This window comes from Oncorhynchus mykiss, chromosome 3 (genome assembly GCF_057628025.1).
Source record: "Oncorhynchus mykiss isolate SJ-2025 chromosome 3, ASM5762802v1, whole genome shotgun sequence".
In the NCBI taxonomy this organism is placed as follows: Eukaryota; Metazoa; Chordata; class Actinopteri; order Salmoniformes; family Salmonidae; genus Oncorhynchus; species Oncorhynchus mykiss.
The window spans coordinates 94,741,983-94,762,542 of NC_143024.1; the positions used below are offsets into that span (position 1 = coordinate 94,741,983).

Here is a 20,560-nt window from a genome sequence, read left to right on the forward strand (position 1 = left end):
TACTCTATACCCTTTACAGTACTATCTCCTATCACTACTCTATACCCTTTACAGTGATGTCTCCTATCACTACTCTATACCCTTTACAGTGATGTCTCCTATCACTACTCTATACCCTTTACAGTGCTATCTCCTATCACTATTCTATACCCTTTACAGTACTATCTCCTATCACTACTCTATACCCTTTACAGTGCTATCTCCTATCACTACTCTATACCCTTTACAGTACTATCTCCTATCACTACTCTATACCCTTTACAGTGATATCTCCTATCACTGCTCTATACCCTTTACAGTGATATCTCCTATCACTACTCTATACCCTTTACAGTGCTATCTCCTATCACTACTCTATACCCTTTACAGTACTATCTCCTATCACTACTCTATACCCTTTACAGTACTATCTCCTATCACTACTCTATACCCTTTACAGTGATATCTCCTATCACTGCTCTATACCCTTTACAGTGATATCTCCTATCACTACTCTATACCCTTTACAGTACTATCTCCTATCACTACTCTATACCCTTTACAGTACTATCTCCTATCACTACTCTATAAAAATCTAAATCAAATTGTATTTGTCACATGCACCAAAGTCAATGTGGAGGCTATATACAGGGGGTACTGGTACAGAGTCATTGTGGAGGCTATATACAGGGTGTTACGGTACAGAGTCAATGTGGAGGCTATATACAGGGTGTTACGGTACAGAGTCAATGTGGAGGCTATATACAGGGGGTACTGGTACAGAGTCATTGTGGAGGCTATATACAGGGTGTTACAGTACAGAGTCAATGTGGAGGCTATATACAGGGGGTACTGGTACAGAGTCATTGTGGAGGCTATATACAGGGTGTTACAGTACAGAGTCAATGTGGAGGCTATATACAGGGGGTACTGGTACAGAGTCATTGTGGAGGCTATATACAGGGTGTTACAGTACAGAGTCAATGTGGAGGCTATATACAGGGGGTACCGGTACAGAGTCAATGTGGAGGCTATATACAGGGGGGTATCTGCACATTGTGGAGGCTATATACAGGGTGTTACGGTACAGAGTCAATGTGGAGGCTATATACAGGGTGTTACAGTACAGAGTCAATGTGGAGGCTAAATACAGGGGGTACTGGTACAGAGTCAATGTGGAGGCTATATACAGGGGGTACCGGTACAGAGTCAATGTGGAGGCTATATACAGGGGGGTATCTGCACATTGTGGAGGCTATATACAGGGTGTTACAGTACAGAGTCAATGTGGAGGCTATATACAGGGGTACTGGTACAGAGTCAATGTGGAGGCTATATACAGGGGTACCGGTACAGAGTCAATGTGGAGGCTATATACATGGTGTTACGGTACAGAGTCAATGTGGAGGCTATATACAGGGGGTACTGGTACAGAGTCAATGTGGAGGCTATATACAGGGGGTACCGGTACAGAGTCAATGTGGAGGCTATATACAGGTAGTACCGGTACAGTGTCAATGTCGAGGCTATATACAGGGGGTACCGGTACAGAGTCAATGTGGAGGCTATATACAGGGGGTACCGGTACAGAGTCAATGTGGAGGCTATATACAGGGGGGTATCTGCACATTGTGGAGGCTATATACAGGGTGTTACAGTACAGAGTCAATGTGGAGGCTATATACAGGGGGTACTGGTACAGAGTCATTGTGGAGGCTATATACAGGGTGTTACAGTACAGAGTCAATGTGGAGGCTATATACAGGGGGTACTGGTACAGAGTCATTGTGGAGGCTATATACCGGGTGTTACAGTACAGAGTCAATGTGGAGGCTATATACAGGGGGTACTGGTACAGAGTCATTGTGGAGGCTATATACAGGGTGTTACAGTACAGAGTCAATGTGGAGGCTATATACAGGGGGTACTGGTACAGAGTCATTGTGGAGGCTATATACAGGGTGTTACAGTACAGAGTCAATGTGGAGGCTATATACACGGGGTACTGGTACAGAGTCATTGTGGAGGCTATATACAGGGTGTTACAGTACAGAGTCAATGTGGAGGCTATATACAGGGGGTACTGGTACAGAGTCATTGTGGAGGCTATATACAGGGTGTTACAGTACAGAGTCAATGTGGAGGCTATATACAGGGTGTTACGGTACAGAGTCAATGTGGAGGCTATATACAGGGTGTTACAGTACAGAGTCAATGTGGAGGCTAAATACAGGGGGTACTGGTACAGAGTCAATGTGGAGGCTATATACAGGGGGTACCGGTACAGAGTCAATGTGGAGGCTATATACAGGGGGGTATCTGCACATTGTGGAGGCTATATACAGGGTATTACAGTACAGAGTCAATGTGGAGGCTATATACAGGGGGTACTGGTACAGAGTCAATGTGGAGGCTATATACAGGGGTACCGTTACAGAGTCAATATGGAGGCTATATACAGGGGGTACCGGTACAGAGTCATTGTGGAGGCTATATACAGGGTGTTACTGTACAGAGTCAATGTGGAGGCTATATACAGGGTGTTACGGTACAGAGTCAATGTGGAGGCTATATACAGGGTGTTACGGTACAGAGTCAATGTGGAGGCTATATACAGGGTGTTACAGTACAGAGTCAATGTGGAGGCTAAATACAGGGGGTACTGGTACAGAGTCAATGTGGAGGCTATATACAGGGGGTACCGGTACAGAGTCAATGTGGAGGCTATATACAGGGGGGTATCTGCACATTGTGGAGGCTATATACAGGGTGTTACAGTACAGAGTCAATGTGGAGGCTATATACAGGGTATTACGGTACAGAGTCAATGTGGAGGCTATATACATGGTGTTACGGTACAGAGTCAATGTGGAGGCTATATACAGGGGGTACTGGTACAGAGTCAATGTGGAGGCTATATACAGGGGGTACCGGTACAGAGTCAATGTGGAGGCTATATACAGGGAGTACCGGTACAGTGTCAATGTCGAGGCTATATACAGGGGGTACTGGTACAGAGTCAATGTGGAGGCTATATACAGGGGGTACCGGTACAGAGTCAATGTGGAGGCTATATACAGGGGGGTATCTGCACATTGTGGAGGCTATATACAGGGTGTTACAGTACAGAGTCAATGTGGAGGCTATATACAGGGGGTACTGGTACAGAGTCATTGTGGAGGCTATATACAGGGTGTTACAGTACAGAGTCAATGTGGAGGCTATGTACAGGGGGTACCGGTACAGAGTGAATGTGGAGGCTATATACAGGGGGGTATCTGCACATTGTGGAGGCTATATACAGGGTGTTACGGTACAGAGTCAATGTGGAGGCTATATACAGGGTGTTACAGTACAGAGTCAATGTGGAGGCTAAATACAGGGGGTACTGGTACAGAGTCAATGTGGAGGCTATATACAGGGGGTACCGGTACAGAGTCAATGTGGAGGCTATATACAGGGGGGTATCTGCACATTGTGGAGGCTATATACAGGGTGTTACAGTACAGAGTCAATGTGGAGGCTATATACAGGGGGTACTGGTACAGAGTCAATGTGGAGGCTATATACAGGGGTACCGGTACAGAGTCAATATGGAGGCTATATACAGGGGGTACCGGTACAGAGTCATTGTGGAGGCTATATACAGGGTATTACTGTACAGAGTCAATGTGGAGGCTATATACAGGGTGTTACGGTACAGAGTCAATGTGGAGGCTATATACAGGGTGTTACGGTACAGAGTCAATGTGGAGGCTATATACAGGGTGTTACAGTACAGAGTCAATGTGGAGGCTAAATACAGGGGGTACTGGTACAGAGTCAATGTGGAGGCTATATACAGGGGGTACCGGTACAGAGTCAATGTGGAGGCTATATACAGGGGGGTATCTGCACATTGTGGAGGCTATATACAGGGTGTTACAGTACAGAGTCAATGTGGAGGCTATATACAGGGTGTTACGGTACAGAGTCAATGTGGAGGCTATATACAGGGTGTTACTGTACAGAGTCAATGTGGAGGCTATATACAGGGGGTACTGGTACAGAGTCATTGTGGAGGCTATATACAGGGTGTTACAGTACAGAGTCAATGTCGAGGCTATATACAGGGGGTACTGGTACAGAGTCATTGTGGAGCCTATATACAGGGTGTTACAGTACAGAGTCAATGTGGAGGCTATATACAGGGGGTACTGGTACAGAGTCATTGTGGAGGCTATATACATGGTGTTACAGTACAGAGTCAATGTGGAGGCTATATACAGGGGGTATCGGTACAGAGTGAATGTGGAGGCTATATACAGGGGGGTATCTGCACATTGTGGAGGCTATATACAGGGTGTTACGGTACAGAGTCAATGTGGAGGCTATATACAGGGGGTACCAGTACAGAGTCAATGTGGAGGCTATATACAGGGTGTTACAGTACAGAGTCAATGTGGAGGCTATATACAGGGGGTACTGGTACAGAGTCAATGTGGAGACTATATACAGGGGGTACCGGTACAGAGTCAATGTGGAGGCTGTTTACAGGGTGTTACAGTACAGAGTTAATGTGGAGGCTATATACAGGGGGTACTGGCACAGAGTCAATGTGGAGGCTATATACAGGGGGTACTGGTACAGAGTCAATGTGGAGACTATATACAGGGGTACCGGTACAGAGTCAATGTGGAGGCTATATACAGGGTGTTACGGTACAGAGTCAATGTGGAGACTATATACAGGGTGTTACAGTACAGAGTCAATGTGGAGGCTGTATACAGGGTGTTACAGTACAGAGTCAATGTGGAGGCTATATACAGGGGGTACCGGTACAGAGCCAATGTGGAGGCTATATACAGGGTGTTACGGTACAGAGTCAATGTGGAGGCTATATACAGGGGGTACCGGTACAGAGTCAATGTGGAGGCTATATACAGGGGGTACCGGTACAGAGTCAATGTGGAGGCTATATACAGGGTGTTACGGTACAGAGTCAATGTGGAGGCTATATACAGGGGGTACCGGTACAGAGTCAATGTGGAGGCTATATACAGGGTATTACGGTACAGAGTCAATGTGGAGGCTATATACAGGGGGTACCGGTAAAGAGTCAATGTGGAGGCTATATACAGGGTGTTACGGTACAGAGTCAATGTGGAGGCTATATACAGGGTATTACGGTACAGAGTCAATGTGGAGACTATATACAGTGGGTACCGGTGCAGAGTCAATGTGGAGGCTATATACAGGGGGTACCAGTACAGAATCAATGTGGAGGCTATATACAGGAGGTACCAGTACAGAGTCAATGTGGAGGCTATATACAGGGGGTACCGGTACAGAGTCAATGTGGAGGCTATATACAGGGGGTACCGGTACAGAGTCAATGTGGAGGCTATATACAGGGTGTTACAGTACAGAGTCAATGTGGAGGCTATATACAGGGTGTTACGGTACAGAGTCAATGTGGAGGCTATATACAGGGGGTACCAGTACAGAGTCAATGTGGAGGCTATATACAGGGGGTACTGGTACAGAGTCAATGTGGAGGCTATATACAGGGGGTACCAGTACAGAGTCAATATACAGGGGGTACCAGTACAGAGTCAATATACAGGGGGTACCGGTACAGCGTCAATATACAGGGGTACCGGTACAGAGTCAATATACAGGGGTACCGGTACAGAGTCAATATACAGGGGTACCGGTACAGAGTCAATATACTGGAGGTACCGGTACAGAGTCAATATGCAGGGGTACCGGTACAGAGTCAATATACAGGGGGTACCGGTACAGAGTCAATATACAGGGGTACCGGTACAGAGTCAATACACAGGAGGTACCGGTACAGAGTCAATATACAGGAGGTACCGGTACAGAGTCAATATACAGGGGGTACCGTACAGAGTCAATATACAGGAGGTACCGGTACAGAGTCAATACAAAGGGGTACCAGTACAGAGTCAATATACAGGGGTACTGTTACAGAGTCAACATACAGGAGGTACCGGTACAGAGTCAATATACAGGGGTACCGGTACAGAGTCAATACACAGGAGGTACCGGTACAGAGTCAATATACAGGAGGTACCGGTACAGAGTCAATATACAAGGGGTACCGGTACAGAGTCAATATACAGGAGGTACCGGTACAGAGTCAATACAAAGGGGTACCAGTACAGAGTCAATATACAGGGGTACCGGTACAGAGTCAATATACAGGGGTACCGGTACAGAGTCAATATACAGGGGTACCGGTACAGAGTCAATATACAGGGGTACCGGTACAGAGTCAATACACAGGGGTACCGGTACAGAGTCAATATACAGGGGTACCGGTACAGAGTCAATATACAGGGGTACCGGTACAGAGTCAATATACAGGGGGTACCGGTACAGAGTCAATATACAGGGGTACCGGTACAGAGTCAATACACAGGAGGTACCGGTACAGAGTCAATATACAGGAGGTACCGGTACAGAGTCAATATACAGGGGGTACCGGTACAGAGTCAATATACAGGGGTACCGGTACAGAGTCAATACACAGGAGGTACTGGTACAGAGTCAATATACAGGAGGTACCGGTACAGGGTCAATACACAGGAGGTACCGGGTTAACTGTCTGTGTGTCTCTCCTCTCCAGATGACCTGTCAGACCAGAGTTCGGGACGGGACACCCCTGCCAGCGGCTCCTCTCGCCAGGGCGTGGGGGAAGAGGAGAGGCAAGACAAGAAGAAGAAGGCCAAAGGAAAGAAGAAAGAGAAGCAGTCCAAATGTAAAGGGAAGAAGATAACTGAGGATGTGGACGAGTCAGACAAGAAGGCCAAGAAGAAGAAAGGTTTTGGTTTACTGAGGTGAGGCCATTTCCTGTCGTGTCCATTCGTGTATTCAGTAAGGACTGTCATGTCCATTAGTGTCTTTAGTAAGGACTGTCATGTCCATTAGTGTCTTCAGTAAGGACTGCCATGTCCATTAGTGTCTTCAGTAAGGACTGCCATGTCCATTAGTGTCTTCAGTAAGGACTGTCATGTCCATCAGTGTCTTCAGTAAGGACTGTCATGTCCATTAGTGTCTTCAGTAAGGACTGTCGTGTCCATTAATGTCTTCAGTAAGGACTGTCATGTCCATTAGTGTCTTCAGTAAGGACTGTCATGTCCATTAGTGTCTTCAGTAAGGACTGTCGTGTCCATTAATGTCTTCAGTAAGGACTGTCATGTCCATTAGTGTCTTCAGTAAGGACTGTCATGTCCATTAATGTCTTCAGTAAGGACTGCCATGTCCATTAGTGTCTTCAGTAAGGACTGTCATGTCCATTAGTGTCTTCAGTAAGGACTGCCATGTCCATTCATGTCTTCAGTAAGGACTGTCATGTCCATTAATGTCTTCAGTAAGGACTGCCATGTCCATTCATGTCTTCAGTAAGGACTGTCATGTCCATTAATGTCTTCAGTAAGGACTGTCATGTCCATTAATGTCTTCAGTAAGGACTATCATGTCCATTAGTGTCTTCAGTAAGGACTGCCATGTCCATTCATGTCTTCAGTAAGGACTGTCATGTCCATTAATGTCTTCAGTAAGGACTGTCATGTCCATTCATGTCTTCAGTAAGGACTGTCATGTCCATTAATGTCTTCAGTAAGGACTGTCATGTCCATTAATGTCTTCAGTAAGGACTATCATGTCCATTAGTGTCTTCAGTAAGGACTGCCATGTCCATTAGTGTCTTCAGTAAGGACTGTCATGTCCATTAATGTCTTCAGTAAGGACTGCCATGTCCATTAATGTCTTCAGTAAGGACTGCCATGTCCATTCATGTCTTCAGTAAGGACTGCCATGTCCATTCATGTCTTCAGTAAGGACTGCCATGTCCATTAATGTCTTCAGTAAGGACTGCCATGTCCATTAATGTCTTCAGTAAGGACTGCCATATCCATTCATGTCTTCAGTAAGGACTGTCATGTCCATTAATGTCTTCAGTAAGGACTGTCATGTCCATTAGTGTCTTCAGTAAGGACTGCCATGTCCATTCATGTCTTCAGTAAGGACTGTCATGTCCATTAATGTCTTCAGTAAGGACTATCATGTCCATTAGTGTCTTCAGTAAGGACTGCCATGTCCATTAGTGTCTTCAGTAAGGACTGTCATGTCCATGAATGTCTTCAGTAAGGACTGCCATGTCCATTAATGTCTTCAGTAAGGACTGCCATGTCCATTAATGTCTTCAGTAAGGACTGCCATGTCCATTCATGTCTTCAGTAAGGACTGCCATGTCCATTAATGTCTTCAGTAAGGACTGCCATGTCCATTAATGTCTTCAGTAAGGACTGCCATGTCCATTCATGTCTTCAGTAAGGACTGTCATGTCCATTAATGTCTTCAGTAAGGACTGTCATGTCCATTAGTGTCTTCAGTAAGGACTGCCACGTCCATTAGTGTCTTCAGTAAGGACTGCCATGTCCATTAGTGTCTTCAGTAAGGACTGTCATGTCCATTAGTGTCTTCAGTAAGGACTGTCATGTCCATCCATGTCTTCAGTAAGGACTGCCATGTCCATTAATGTCTTCAGTAAGGACTGCCATGTCCATTCATGTCTTCAGTAAGGACTGTCATGTCCATTAATGTCTTCAGTAAGGACTGTCATGTCCATTAGTGTCTTCAGTAAGGACTGCCATGTCCATTCATGTCTTCAGTAAGGACTGCCATGTCCATTAATGTCTTCAGTAAGGACTGTCATGTCCATTAGTGTCTTCAGTAAGGACTGTCATGTCCATTAGTGTCTTCAGTAAGGACTGCCATGTCCATTAATGTCTTCAGTAAGGACTGCCATGTCCATTAATGTCTTCAGTAAGGACTGTCATGTCCATTAATGTCTTCAGTAAGGACTGTCATGTCCATTAGTGTCTTCAGTAAGGACTGTCATGTCCATGAATGTCTTCAGTAAGGACTGCCATGTCCATTAGTGTCTTCAGTAAGGACTGCCATGTCCATTAGTGTCTTCAGTAAGGACTGCCATGTCCATTAATGTCTTCAGTAAGGACTGTCATGTCCATTAGTGTCTTCAGTAAGGACTGCCATGTCCATTAATGTCTTCAGTAAGGACTGTCATGTCCATTAGTGTCTTCAGTAAGGACTGCCATGTCCATTAGTGTCTTCAGTAAGGACTGCCATGTCCATTAATGTCTTCAGTAAGGACTGTCAAGTCCATTAGTGTCTTCAGTAAGGACTGCCATGTCCATTAATGTCTTCAGTAAGGACTGTCATGTCCATTAGTGTCTTCAGTAAGGACTGTCATGTCCATTAATGTCTTCAGTAAGGACTGTCATGTCCATTAGTGTCTTCAGTAAGGACTGCCATGTCCATTAATGTCTTCAGTAAGGACTGTCATGTCCATTAGTGTCTTCAGTAAGGACTGTCATGTCCATTAGTGTCTTCAGTAAGGACTGCCATGTCCATTAATGTCTTCAGTAAGGACTGTCATGTCCATTAATGTCTTCAGTAAGGACTGTCATGTCCATTAATGTCTTCAGTAAGGACTGTCATGTCCATTAGTGTCTTCAGTAAGGACTGCCATGTCCATTAGTGTCTTCAGTAAGGACTGTCATGTCCATTAATGTCTTCAGTAAGGACTGTCATGTCCATTAGTGTCTTCAGTAAGGACTGCCATGTCCATTAGTGTCTTCAGTAAGGACTGTCATGTCCATTAATGTCTTCAGTAAGGACTGCCATGTCCATTAGTGTCTTCAGTAAGGACTGTCATGCACATTAGTGTCTTCAGTAAGGACTGCCATGTCCATTAGTGTCTTCAGTAAGGACTGCCATGTCCATTAGTGTCTTCAGTAAGGACTGTCATGTCCATTAATGTCTTCAGTAAGGACTGCCATGTCCATTAGTGTCTTCAGTAAGGACTGCCATGTCCATTAGTGTCTTCAGTAAGGACTGTCATGTCCATTAGTGTCTTCAGTAAGGACTGCCATGTCCATTAGTGTCTTCAGTAAGGACTGTCATGTCCATTAGTGTCTTCAGTAAGGACTGTCATGTCCATTAGTGTCTTCAGTAAGGACTGTCATGTCCATTAGTGTCTTCAGTAAGGACTGTCATGTCCATTAGTGTCTTCAGTAAGGACTGCCATGTCCATTCATGTCTTCAGTAAGGACTGTCATGTCCATTCATGTCTTCAGTAAGGACTGCCATGTCCATTCATGTCTTCAGTAAGGACTGTCATGTCCATTCATGTCTTCAGTAAGGACTGCCATGTCCATTCATGTCTTCAGTAAGGACTGTCATGTCCATTCATGTCTTCAGTAAGGACTGCCATGTCCATTCATGTCTTCAGTAAGGACTGTCATGTCCATTAGTGTCTTCAGTAAGGACTGTCATGTCCATTAGTGTCTTCAGTAAGGACTGTCATGTCCATTAGTGTCTTCAGTAAGGACTGCCATGTCCATTCATGTCTTCAGTAAGGACTGCCATGTCCATTAGTGTCTTCAGTAAGGACTGTCATGTCCATTAGTGTCTTCAGTAAGGACTGCCATGTCCATTCATGTCTTCAGTAAGGACTGTCATGTCCATTAGTGTCTTCAGTAAGGACTGTCATGTCCATTAGTGTCTTCAGTAAGGACTGCCATGTCCATTCATGTCTTCAGTAAGGACTGTCATGTCCATTAGTGTATTTGGTATTTTATTAGGATCTCCATGAACTTTTGCAAAGTCAGCAGCTACTCTTCCTGGGGTTCCACATGAAACCTAATACAGAACATCAATAGACATGAACACACATGTGTAAAGGGATAAAGAATATGTACATAAAGATATATGAATGAGTGATGGTACAGAGCAGCATAGGCAAGATACAGTAGATGGTATTGAGTACAGTATATACATATGAGATGAGTATGTAAACAAAGTGGCATAGTTAAAGTGGCTAGTGATACATGTATTACATAAAGATGCAGTAGATGATATAGAGTACAGTATATACATATACATATGAGATGAATAATGTAGGGTATGTAAACACTATATAAAGGGGCATTGTTTAAAGTGGCTAGTGATATATTTTACATTCAATTTTGAATTATTAGTGGCTAGAGATTTGAGTCAGTATGTTGGCAGCAGCCACTCAATGTTAGTGGTGGCTGTTTAACAGTCTGATGGCCTTGAGATAGAAGCTGTTTTTCAGTCTCTCGGTCCCAGCTTTGATGCACCTGTACTGACCTCGCCTTCTGGATGATAGCGGGGTGAACAGGCAGTGGCTCGGGTGGTTGTTGTCCTTGATGATGTTTTTGGTCTTCCTGTGACATCGGGTGGTGTAGGTGTCCTGGAGGGCAGGTAGTTTGCCCCCGGTGATGCGTTGTGCAGACCTCACTACCTGAGGGCCCTCACCTCCTCCTTGTAGGCTGTCTGGTAGCTGTTGGTAATCAAGCCTACCACTGTAGTGTTGTCTGCAAACTTGATGACTGAGTTGAAGGCATGTGTGGCCACAAAGTCATGGGTTAGCAGGGAGTACAGGAGAGGGCTGAGAACACACCCTTGTGGGGAACCCGTGTTGAGGATCAGCGGGGTGGAGATGTTGTTACCTACCCTCACCACCTGGGGGCGGCCCATCAGAAAGTCCAGTACCCAGTTGTACAGGGCGGGGTCGAGACCCAGGGTCTCGAGCTTGATGATGAGTTTGGAGGGTACTATGGTGTTGAATGCTGAGCTGAAGTTGATGAACAGCATTCTTACATAGGTATTCCCCTGTCCAGATGGGTTAGGGCAGTGTGATTGCGAAATGCGTCGTCTGTGGACCTATTGGGGCGGTAAGCAAATTGGAGTGGGTCTAGGGTGTCAGGTAGGGTGGAGGTGATATGGTCCTTGACTAGTCTCTCAAAGCACTTCATGATGACGGAAGTGAGTGCTACGGGGCGGTAGTCGTTTAGCTCAGTTACCTTAGCTTTCTTGGGAACAGGAACAATGGTGGCCATCTTGAAACATGTGGGGACAGCAGACTGGGATAAGGATTGATTGAATATGTCTGTAAACACACCAGCCAGCTGGTCTGCACATGCTCTGAGGACGCGGCTGGGGATGCCGTCTGGGCCGGCAGCCTTGCGAGGGTTAACACGTTTAAATGTTTTGCTCACGTTGGCTGCAGTGAAGGAGAGCCCGCAGGTTTCGGTAGCGGGCCGTGTCAGTGGCACTGTATTGACCTCAAAGCGAGCAAAGAAGGTGTTTAGTTTGTCTGGGAGCAAGACATCGTGGTCTGCTACGGGGCTGGCTTTCCTTTTGTCGTCCGTGATTGACTGTTGACCCTGCCACATACGTCTACGTGTTTGAGCGACACTTTGACTCTATACTGATGCTTCAACAAAGTATTGAGCGAAGTTTCAGAATGCGCTGTAGCCTAGATTAAAAATAGCATCATTATAATAGATTTTCCAACACTATAATAGTGTTTCCAAATCCTCCCCTGTAGGACTACTGTACATGGAGCCCTGAGCCACACAGAAAGTTGGATTATTATTGGTTAATTGCACATTACTGTTTGAATAAATCGTAATGACAAAATTTTTTAAAAAAGCCCACAACTAATTTGACCAGGTAAAACATTTTCACTGGCAACTGATAACAAATGTGCGTCGCACAGCCAAGTGAAACGGTATCGAAACCTGGTCACCTCAAACCTCAGACCTCTTAGGACAGTGAGGGTGATAGACTCTGTGAAGCAGCCCTGTGGACGGACCGCCAGATAGACACCCCGTCAGGACCCGCCTGCACACCATTTATTGGGATGTTACTGTGGGGCGGCAGGGTAGCCTAGTGGTTAGAGCGTTGGACTAGTAACCGAAAGGTTGCAAGTTCAAATCCCCAGGCAGTTAACCCACTGTTCCTAGGCCGTCACTGAAAATAAGAATTTGTTCTTAACTGACTTGCCTAGTTAAATAAAGGTTAAATAAAATAAATAAATAAAACTGTGACACTGGGCAGGATGGTAATGAAGCTCTGCTGGACAGGATGGCCATGAAGCTCTGCTGGTCATGAAGCTTTGCTGGCCAGGATGGTCATGAAGCTCTGCTGGAAAGGATGCTCTGCTGGTCATGAAGCTCTGCTGGACATGATGGTCATGAATCTCTGCTGGACAGGATGGTCATGAAGCTCTGCTGGACAGGATGGTCATGAAGCTCTGCTGGTCATGAAGCTCTGCTGGGCAGAATGGTCATGAAGCCTGTCTCCCACCCAGCATCCTGCCTGTCTCTCACCCACCATACCTGCCTGATCCTGCCTGTCTCTCACCCACCATACCTGCCTGATCCTGCCTGTCTCCCACACAGCATATCCTCCTGGTCCTGCCTGTCTCTTCCTGCTCCTCCCTGTGGTCCATGAGAGAGAGAGAGATGGGGAGCGGTCCACTGCAGATCCCACTCTGCCTGTCTCTTCCTGCTCTTCCCTGTGGTCCACGAGAGAGAGAGATGGGGAGCGGCCCACTGCAGATCCCACTCTGCCTGTCTCTTCCTGCTCTTCCCTGTGGTCCACGAGAGAGAGAGATGGGGAGCGGTCCACTGCAGATCCCACTCTGCCTGTCTCTTCCTGCTCTTCCCTGTGGTCCACGAGAGAGAGAGATGGGGAGCGGCCCACTGCAGATCCCACTCTGCCTGTCTCTTCCTGCTCTTCCCTGTGGTCCACGAGAGAGAGAGATGGGGAGCGGTCCACTGCAGATCCCACTCTGCCTGTCTCTTCCTGCTCTTCCCTGTGGTCCACGAGAGAGAGAGATGGGGAGCGGCCCACTGCAGATCCCACTCTGCCTGTCTCTTCCTGCTCTTCCCTGTGGTCCATGAGAGAGAGAGAGATGGGGAGCGGCCCACTGCAGATCCCACTCTGCCTGTCTCTTCCTGCTCCTCCCTGTGGTCCACGAGAAAAAGAGAGAGATGGGGAGCGGCCCACTGCAGATCCCACTCTGCCTGTCTCTTCCTGCTCTTCCCTGTGGTCCATGAGAGAGAGAGAGATGGGGAGCGGCCCACTGCAGATCCCACTCTGCCTGTCTCTTCCTGCTCTTCCCTGTTTTCCACGAGAGAGAGAGAGAGATGGGGAGCGGCCCACTGCAGATCCCACTCTGCCTGTCTCTTCCTGCTCTTCCCTGTGGTCCACGAGAGAGAGAGATGGGGAGCGGCCCACTGCTGATCCCACTCTGCCTGTCTTGGACCCCTCATTATAATGCATCCTTGTTGTTCAGAAGAAACAGTGTTTTATGCACTAACCTTCTCTGTGGGTGCCGGGACGACCCACTGAAAGGTCAGAGAGAGACAGTGTTTTCAATGGAATGGTACTTAAAAGAAGAGGGTAGGAAGGAGGCAGGGACACAGCAAGGATTAAGGAGGAGTCTGGATCCATTTGCAGGTGTCTTTGTCCTGTTGATGTCTGATTTCCATACTAGTGGTCTATTACCATCATTTTATAAACTCCTGTTCTCCTGCCTATGGACCTTGGTGGACCATATTAACTCCTCCCCCCCCTCTCTCTGTCCCTCATTTACTTCTCATGTCCTCCCTCCCTCTCAATTCAATTCAATTCAAGGGGCTTTATTGACATGGGAAACATGTGTTAACATTGCCAAAGCAAGTGAGGTCGACAACATACAAAAGTGAAATAAACAATAAAAATTAACAGTAAACATTACACATACAGAAATTTCAAAACAATAAAGACATTACAAATGTCATATTATGTCTATATACAGTGTTTTAACAATGTACAAATGGTTAAAGGACACAAGATAAAATAAATAAGCATAAATATGGGTTGTATTTACAATGGCCCTTTTCTCGTGGCAACAGGTCACAAATCTTGCTGCTGTGATGGCACACTGTGGAATTTCACCCAGTAGATATGGGAGTTTTTCAAATTTGGATTTGTTTTCTAATTCTTTGTGGATCTGTGTAATCTGAGGGAAATATGTCTCTCTAATATGGTCATACATTGGGCAGGAGGTTAGGAAGTGCAGCTCAGTTTCCACCTCATTTTGTGGGCAGTGAGCACATAGCCTGTCTTCTCTTGAGAGCCATGTCTGCCTACAGCGGCCTTTCTCAATAGCAAGGCTATGCTCACTGAGTCTGTACAGAGTCAAAGCTTTCCTTAATTTTGGGTCAGTCACAGTGGTCAGGTATTCTGCCGCTGTGTACTTTCTGTTTAGGGACAAATAGCATTCTAGTTTGCTCTGTTTTTTTGTTAATTCTTTCCAATGTGTCAAGTAATTATCTTTTTGTTTTCTCATGATTTGGTTGGGTCTAATTGTGCTGCTGTCCTGGGGCTCTAAGGGGTGTGTTTGTGTTTGTGAACAGAGCCCCAGGACCAGCTTGCTTAGGGGACTCTTCTCCAGGTTCATCTCTCTGTAGGTGATGGCTTTGTTATGGAAGGTTTGTGAATCACTTCCTTTTAGGTGGTTATAGAATTTAACGGCTCTTTTCTGGATTTTGATAATTAGTGGGTATCGGCCTAATTCTGCTCTGCATGCATTATTTGGTGTTCTACGTTGTACACTGAGGATATTTTAGCAACATTCTGCATGCAGAGTCTCAATTTGGTGTTTGTCCCATTTTGTGAAGTCTTGGTTGGTGAGCGGACCCCAGACCTCACAACCATGAAGGGCAATGGGCTCTATGACTGATTCAAGTATTTTTAGCCAAATCCTAATTGGTATGTTGAAATTTATGTTCCTTTTGATGGCATAGAATGCCCTTCTTGCCTTGTCTCTCAGATCGTTCACAGCTTTGTGGAAGTTACCTGTGGCGCTGATGTTTAGGCCAAGGTGTGTATAGTTTTTTGTGTGCTCTAGGGCAACAGTGTCTAGATGGAATTTGTATTTGTGGTCCTGGTGACTGGACCTTTTTTGGAATACCATTATTTTGGTCTTACTGAGATTTTCTGTCAGGGCCCAGGTGTGACAGAATCTGTGCATAAGATCTAGGTGCTGCTGTAGGCCCTCCTTGGTTGGGGACAGAAGCACCAGATCATCAGCAAACAGCAGACATTTGACTTCCCTCCATCCCTTCTCCCTCCATCCCCTTCTCCCTCCATCCCTTCTCCCTCCATCCCCTCTTCCCTCCATCCCCTCTTCCCTCCATCCCTTCTTCCCTCCATCCCATCTTCCCTCCATCCCATCTTCCCTCCATCCCCCCTTCACTCCATCCCATTTTCCCTCTTCCCTCCATCCCATCTTCCCTCCATCCCCTCTTCCCTCCTTCCCTTCTCCCTCCATCCCCTCTTCGCTCCATCCCATCTTCCCTCCTTCCCTTCTCCCTCCATCCCCTCTTCGCTCCATCCCATCTTCCCTCCATCCCATCTTCCCTCCTTCCCTCCTTCCCTTCTCCCTCCATCCCCTCTTCGCTCCATCCCATCTTCCCTCCATCCCATCTTCCCTACATCCCCTCTTCCCTCCTTCCCCCCTTCCCTTCTCCCTCCATCCCCCCTTCGCTCCATCCCATTTTCCCTCTTCCCTCCTTCCCTTCTCCCTCCATCCCATCTTCCCTCCATCCCCTCTTCCCTCCTTCCCTTCTCCCTCCATCCCCTCTTCGCTCCATCCCATCTTCCTTCCTTCCCTCCTTCCCTTCTCCCTCCACCCCCTCTTCGCTCCATCCCATCTTCCCTCCTTCCCTCCTTCCCTTCTCCATCCATCCCCTCTTCGCTCCATCCCATCTGCCCTCCTTCCCTCCTTCCCTACATCCCCTGTTCCCTCCTTCCCTCCTTCCCTTCTCCCTCCATCCCCTCTTCGCTCCATCCCATCTTCCCTCCTTCCCTCCTTCCCTTCTCCATCCATCCCCTCTTCGCTCCATCCCATCTGCCCTCCTTCCCTCCTTCCCTTCTCCCTCAATCCCATCTTCCCTCCATCAGCAAACAGCAGACATTTGACTTCGGATTCTAGCAGGGTGAGGCCGGGTGCTGCAGACTTTTCTTGTGCCAGCGCCAATTCGTTGATATATATTTTGAAGAGGGTGGGGCTTAAGCTGCATCCCTGTCTAACCCCACGACCCCTCTTCCCCTCTCCCCTCCATCCCCTCTTTCCTCCATCCCTCTTCCCTTCTCCCTCCACCCCATCTTCCCTCCATCCCATCTTCCATCCATCCCCTCTTCCCTCCTTCCCCTCTTCCCTCCTTCCCTCCTTCCCTTCTCCCTCCATCACCTCTTCCCTCCATCCCCTCTTCCCTCCTTCCCTTCTCCCTCCATTCCCTCTTCCCTCCTTCCCTTCTCCATCCACCCCCTCTTCCCTCCACCCCCTCTTCCCTCCACCCCCTCTTCCCTCCACCCCCTCTTCCCTCCATCCCCTCTTCCCTCCACCCCCTCTTCCCTCCATCCCCTCTTCCCTCCACCCCCTCTTCCCTCCATCCCCTCTTCCCTCCACCCCCTCTTCCCTCCATCCCCTCTTCCCTCAATCCCCTCTTCCCTCCACCCCCTCTTCCCTCCATCCCCTCTTCCCTCCACCCCCTCTTCCCTCCATCTCATCTTCCCTCCATCCCCTCTTCCCTCCTTCCCTCCTTCCCTTCTCCCTCCATCCCCTCTTCCCTCCTTCCCTTCTCCCTCCATCTCCTCTTCCCTCCACCCCCTCTTCCCTCCATCTCATCTTCCATCCATCCCCTCTTCCCCTCTTCCCTCCATCCCCTCTTCCCTCCATCCCCTCTTCCCTCCTTCCCTTCTCCCTCCATCCCCTCTTCCATCCATCCCTTCTTCCCTCTTTCCCTTCTCCCTCCATCCCCTCTTCCCTCCATCCCATCTTCCCTCCATCTCATCTTCCCTCCATCCCCTCTTTCCTCCTTCCCTCCTTCCCTTCTCCCTCCATCCCCTCTTCCCTCCATCCCCTCTTCCCTCCATCTCATCCTCCCTCCATCCCCCTTCCCTTCCCATCTTCCCTCCATCCCCTCATCCCGCCATCCCATCTTCCCTCCATCCCCTCTCCATCCATCCCCTCTTCCCTCCATCCCCTCTTCCCTCCATCCCCCCTTCCCTCCATCCCCTCTTCCCTCCATCCCATCTTCCCTCCATCCCCCTCCCCTTCCCTTCTCCCTCCATCCCCTCTTCCCTCCATCCCCTCTTCCCTCCATCCCATCTTCCCTCCATCCCATCTTCCCTCCATCCCCTCTTCCCTCCATCCCCTCTTCCCTCCATCCCCTCTTCCCTCCATCCCCTCTTCCCTCCATCCCCCCTTCCCTTCCCTTCTCCCTCCATCCCCTCTTCCCTCCATCCCCTCTTCCCTCCATCCCATCTTCCCTCCATCCCCTCTTCCCTCCATCCCCCCTTCCCTCCATCCCCTCTTCCCTCCATCCCCCCTTCCCTCCATCCCCTCTTCCCTCCATCCCATCTTCCCTCCATCCCCCCTTCCCTCCATCCCCCCTTCCCTTCCCTTCTCCCTCCATCCCCTCTTCCCTCCATCCCCTCTTCCCTCCATCCCCCCTTCCCTCCATCCCCTCTTCCCTCCATCCCCCCTTCCCTCCATCCCATCTTCCCTCCATCCCATCTTCCCTCCACCCCCTCTTCCCTTCCCTTCTCCATCCATCCATCCCCTCTTCCCTCCATCCCCTCTTCCCTCCATCCCCCCTTCCCTCCATCCCCTCTTCCCTCCATCCCCTCTTCCCTCCATCCCCCCTTCCCTCCATCCCATCTTCCCTCCACCCCCTCTTCCCTTCCCTTCTCCATCCATCCATCCCCTCTTCCCTCCATCCCCTTTTCCCTCCATCCCCCCTTCCCTCCATCCCCTCTTCCCTCCATCCCACCTTCCCTCCATCCCCCCTTCCCTCCATCCCCTCTTCCCTCCATCCCCCCTTCCCTCCATCCCCCCTTCCCTCCATCCCCTCTTCCCTCCATCCCCTCTTCCCTCCATCCCCCTTCCCTCCATCCCATCTTCCCTCCATCCCATCTTCCCTCCATCCCCCTTCCCTTCTCCATCCATCCCATCTTCCCTCCATCCCATCTTCCCTCCATCCCCCCTTCCCTTCCCTTCTACATCCATCCCATCTTCCATCCATCCCCTCTTCCCTCCATCCCATCTTCCCTCCATCCCCCCTTCCCTTCCCTTCTACATCCATCCCCTCTTCCCTCCATCCCATCTTCCCTCCATCCCCCCTTCCCTTCCCTTCTACCTCCACCCCCTCTTCCCTCCATCCCATCTTCCCTCCATCCCCCCTTCCCTTCCCTTCTACCTCCACCCCTCTTCCCTCCATCCCATCTTCCCTCCATCCCATCTTCCCTCCATCCCATCTTCCATCCATCCCCTCTTCCCTCCATCCCATCTTCCCTCCATCCCCCTTCCCTTCCCTTCTACATCCATCCCCTCTTCCCTCCATCCCATCTTCCCTCCATCCCCCCTTCCCTTCCCTTCTACCTCCACCCCCTCTTCCCTCCATCCCATCTTCCCTCCATCCCCCCTTCCCTTCCCTTCTACATCCATCCTCTCTTCCCTCCATCCCATCTTCCATCCATCCCCTCTTCCCTCCATCCCATCTTCCCTCCATCCCCCCTTCCCTTCCCTTCTACATCCATCCTCTCTTCCCTCCATCCCCTCTTCCCTCCATCCCATCTTCCCTCCATCCCCCCTTCCCTTCCCTTCTCCCTCCATCCCCTCTTCCCTCCATCCCCTCTTCCCTCCGCCCCCTCTTCCCTCCATCCCATCTTCCCTCCATCCCCCCTTCCCTTCCCTTCTACATCCATCCTCTCTTCCCTCCATCCCCTCTTCCCTCCATCCCATCTTCCCTCCATCCCCCCTTCCCTTCCCTTCTACATCCATCCCCTCTTCCCTCCATTCCATCTTCCCTCCATCCCCCCTTCCCTTCCCTTCTACATCCATACCCTCTCCTCATCTGACATACAGTCATATTCATTTAGTGTTCCTTTCCAGAGTGACACTCTTCTATCTTCAGGCAGATCATGTATGTGTTGATGAGGCAGTACTCTCTCTCCACTCCTCTATCTCTTCTCTCTCTCTCCACTCCTCTCCTTCCACTCCTCTCATATATATCATCTCTCTCCACCATCTCATCTCTCTCCACACCTCTCCTCTATCTCCTCTCTCTCCACACCTCTCCTCTATCTCCTCTCTCTCCACTATCTCATCCCTCTCCACACCTCTCCTCTATCTCCGCTCTCTCCACACCTCTCCTCTATCTCCTCTCTCTCCACACATCTCCTCTATCTCCTCTCTCTCCTCTCCAATCCTCTATCTCTTCTCTCTCCACTCCTCTCCTCTCCACTCCTCTCATATATATCCTCTCTCTCCACTATCTCATCTCTCTCCACACCTCTCCTCTATCTCCTCTCTCTCCACACCTCTCCTCTATCTCCTCTCTCTCCTCTCCACTCCTCTGTCTCTTCTCTCTCCACTCCTCTCCTTCCACTCCTCTCATATATCTCCTCTCTCTCCACACCTCTCCTCTATCTCCTCTCTCTCTCTCCTCTCCTCTCTCTCCAGTCCTCTCCCTCTCTCCACTACTCTCCTCTCTCTCCAGGCATCTATCTCATCTCTCTCCACTCCTCTCCACTCATCTCATCTCTCTCCACTCCTCTCCCCTCTCTCCCTCTCCACTCATCTCATCTCTCTCCACTCCTCTCTCCACTCATCTCCTCTCTC

At 48.7% G+C, this 20,560-nt stretch overlaps 1 protein-coding gene across 10 annotated transcripts in view; it reads left to right on the forward strand.

The window, feature by feature from the left end:
* The window catches only part of pard3bb (par-3 family cell polarity regulator beta b), a 539,900-nt gene that overhangs the window by 276,838 nt on the left and 242,502 nt on the right, over nucleotides 1–20,560 (forward strand). For all 10 annotated transcript variants that reach the window (XM_090230480.1, XM_090230482.1, XM_090230481.1 and 7 more), the window contains one exon: nucleotides 6,614–6,824. In XM_090230480.1, the coding sequence (XP_090086606.1) occupies nucleotides 6,614–6,824 (211 nt within the window). The remainder of the gene's footprint in view (nucleotides 1–6,613; nucleotides 6,825–20,560) is intronic.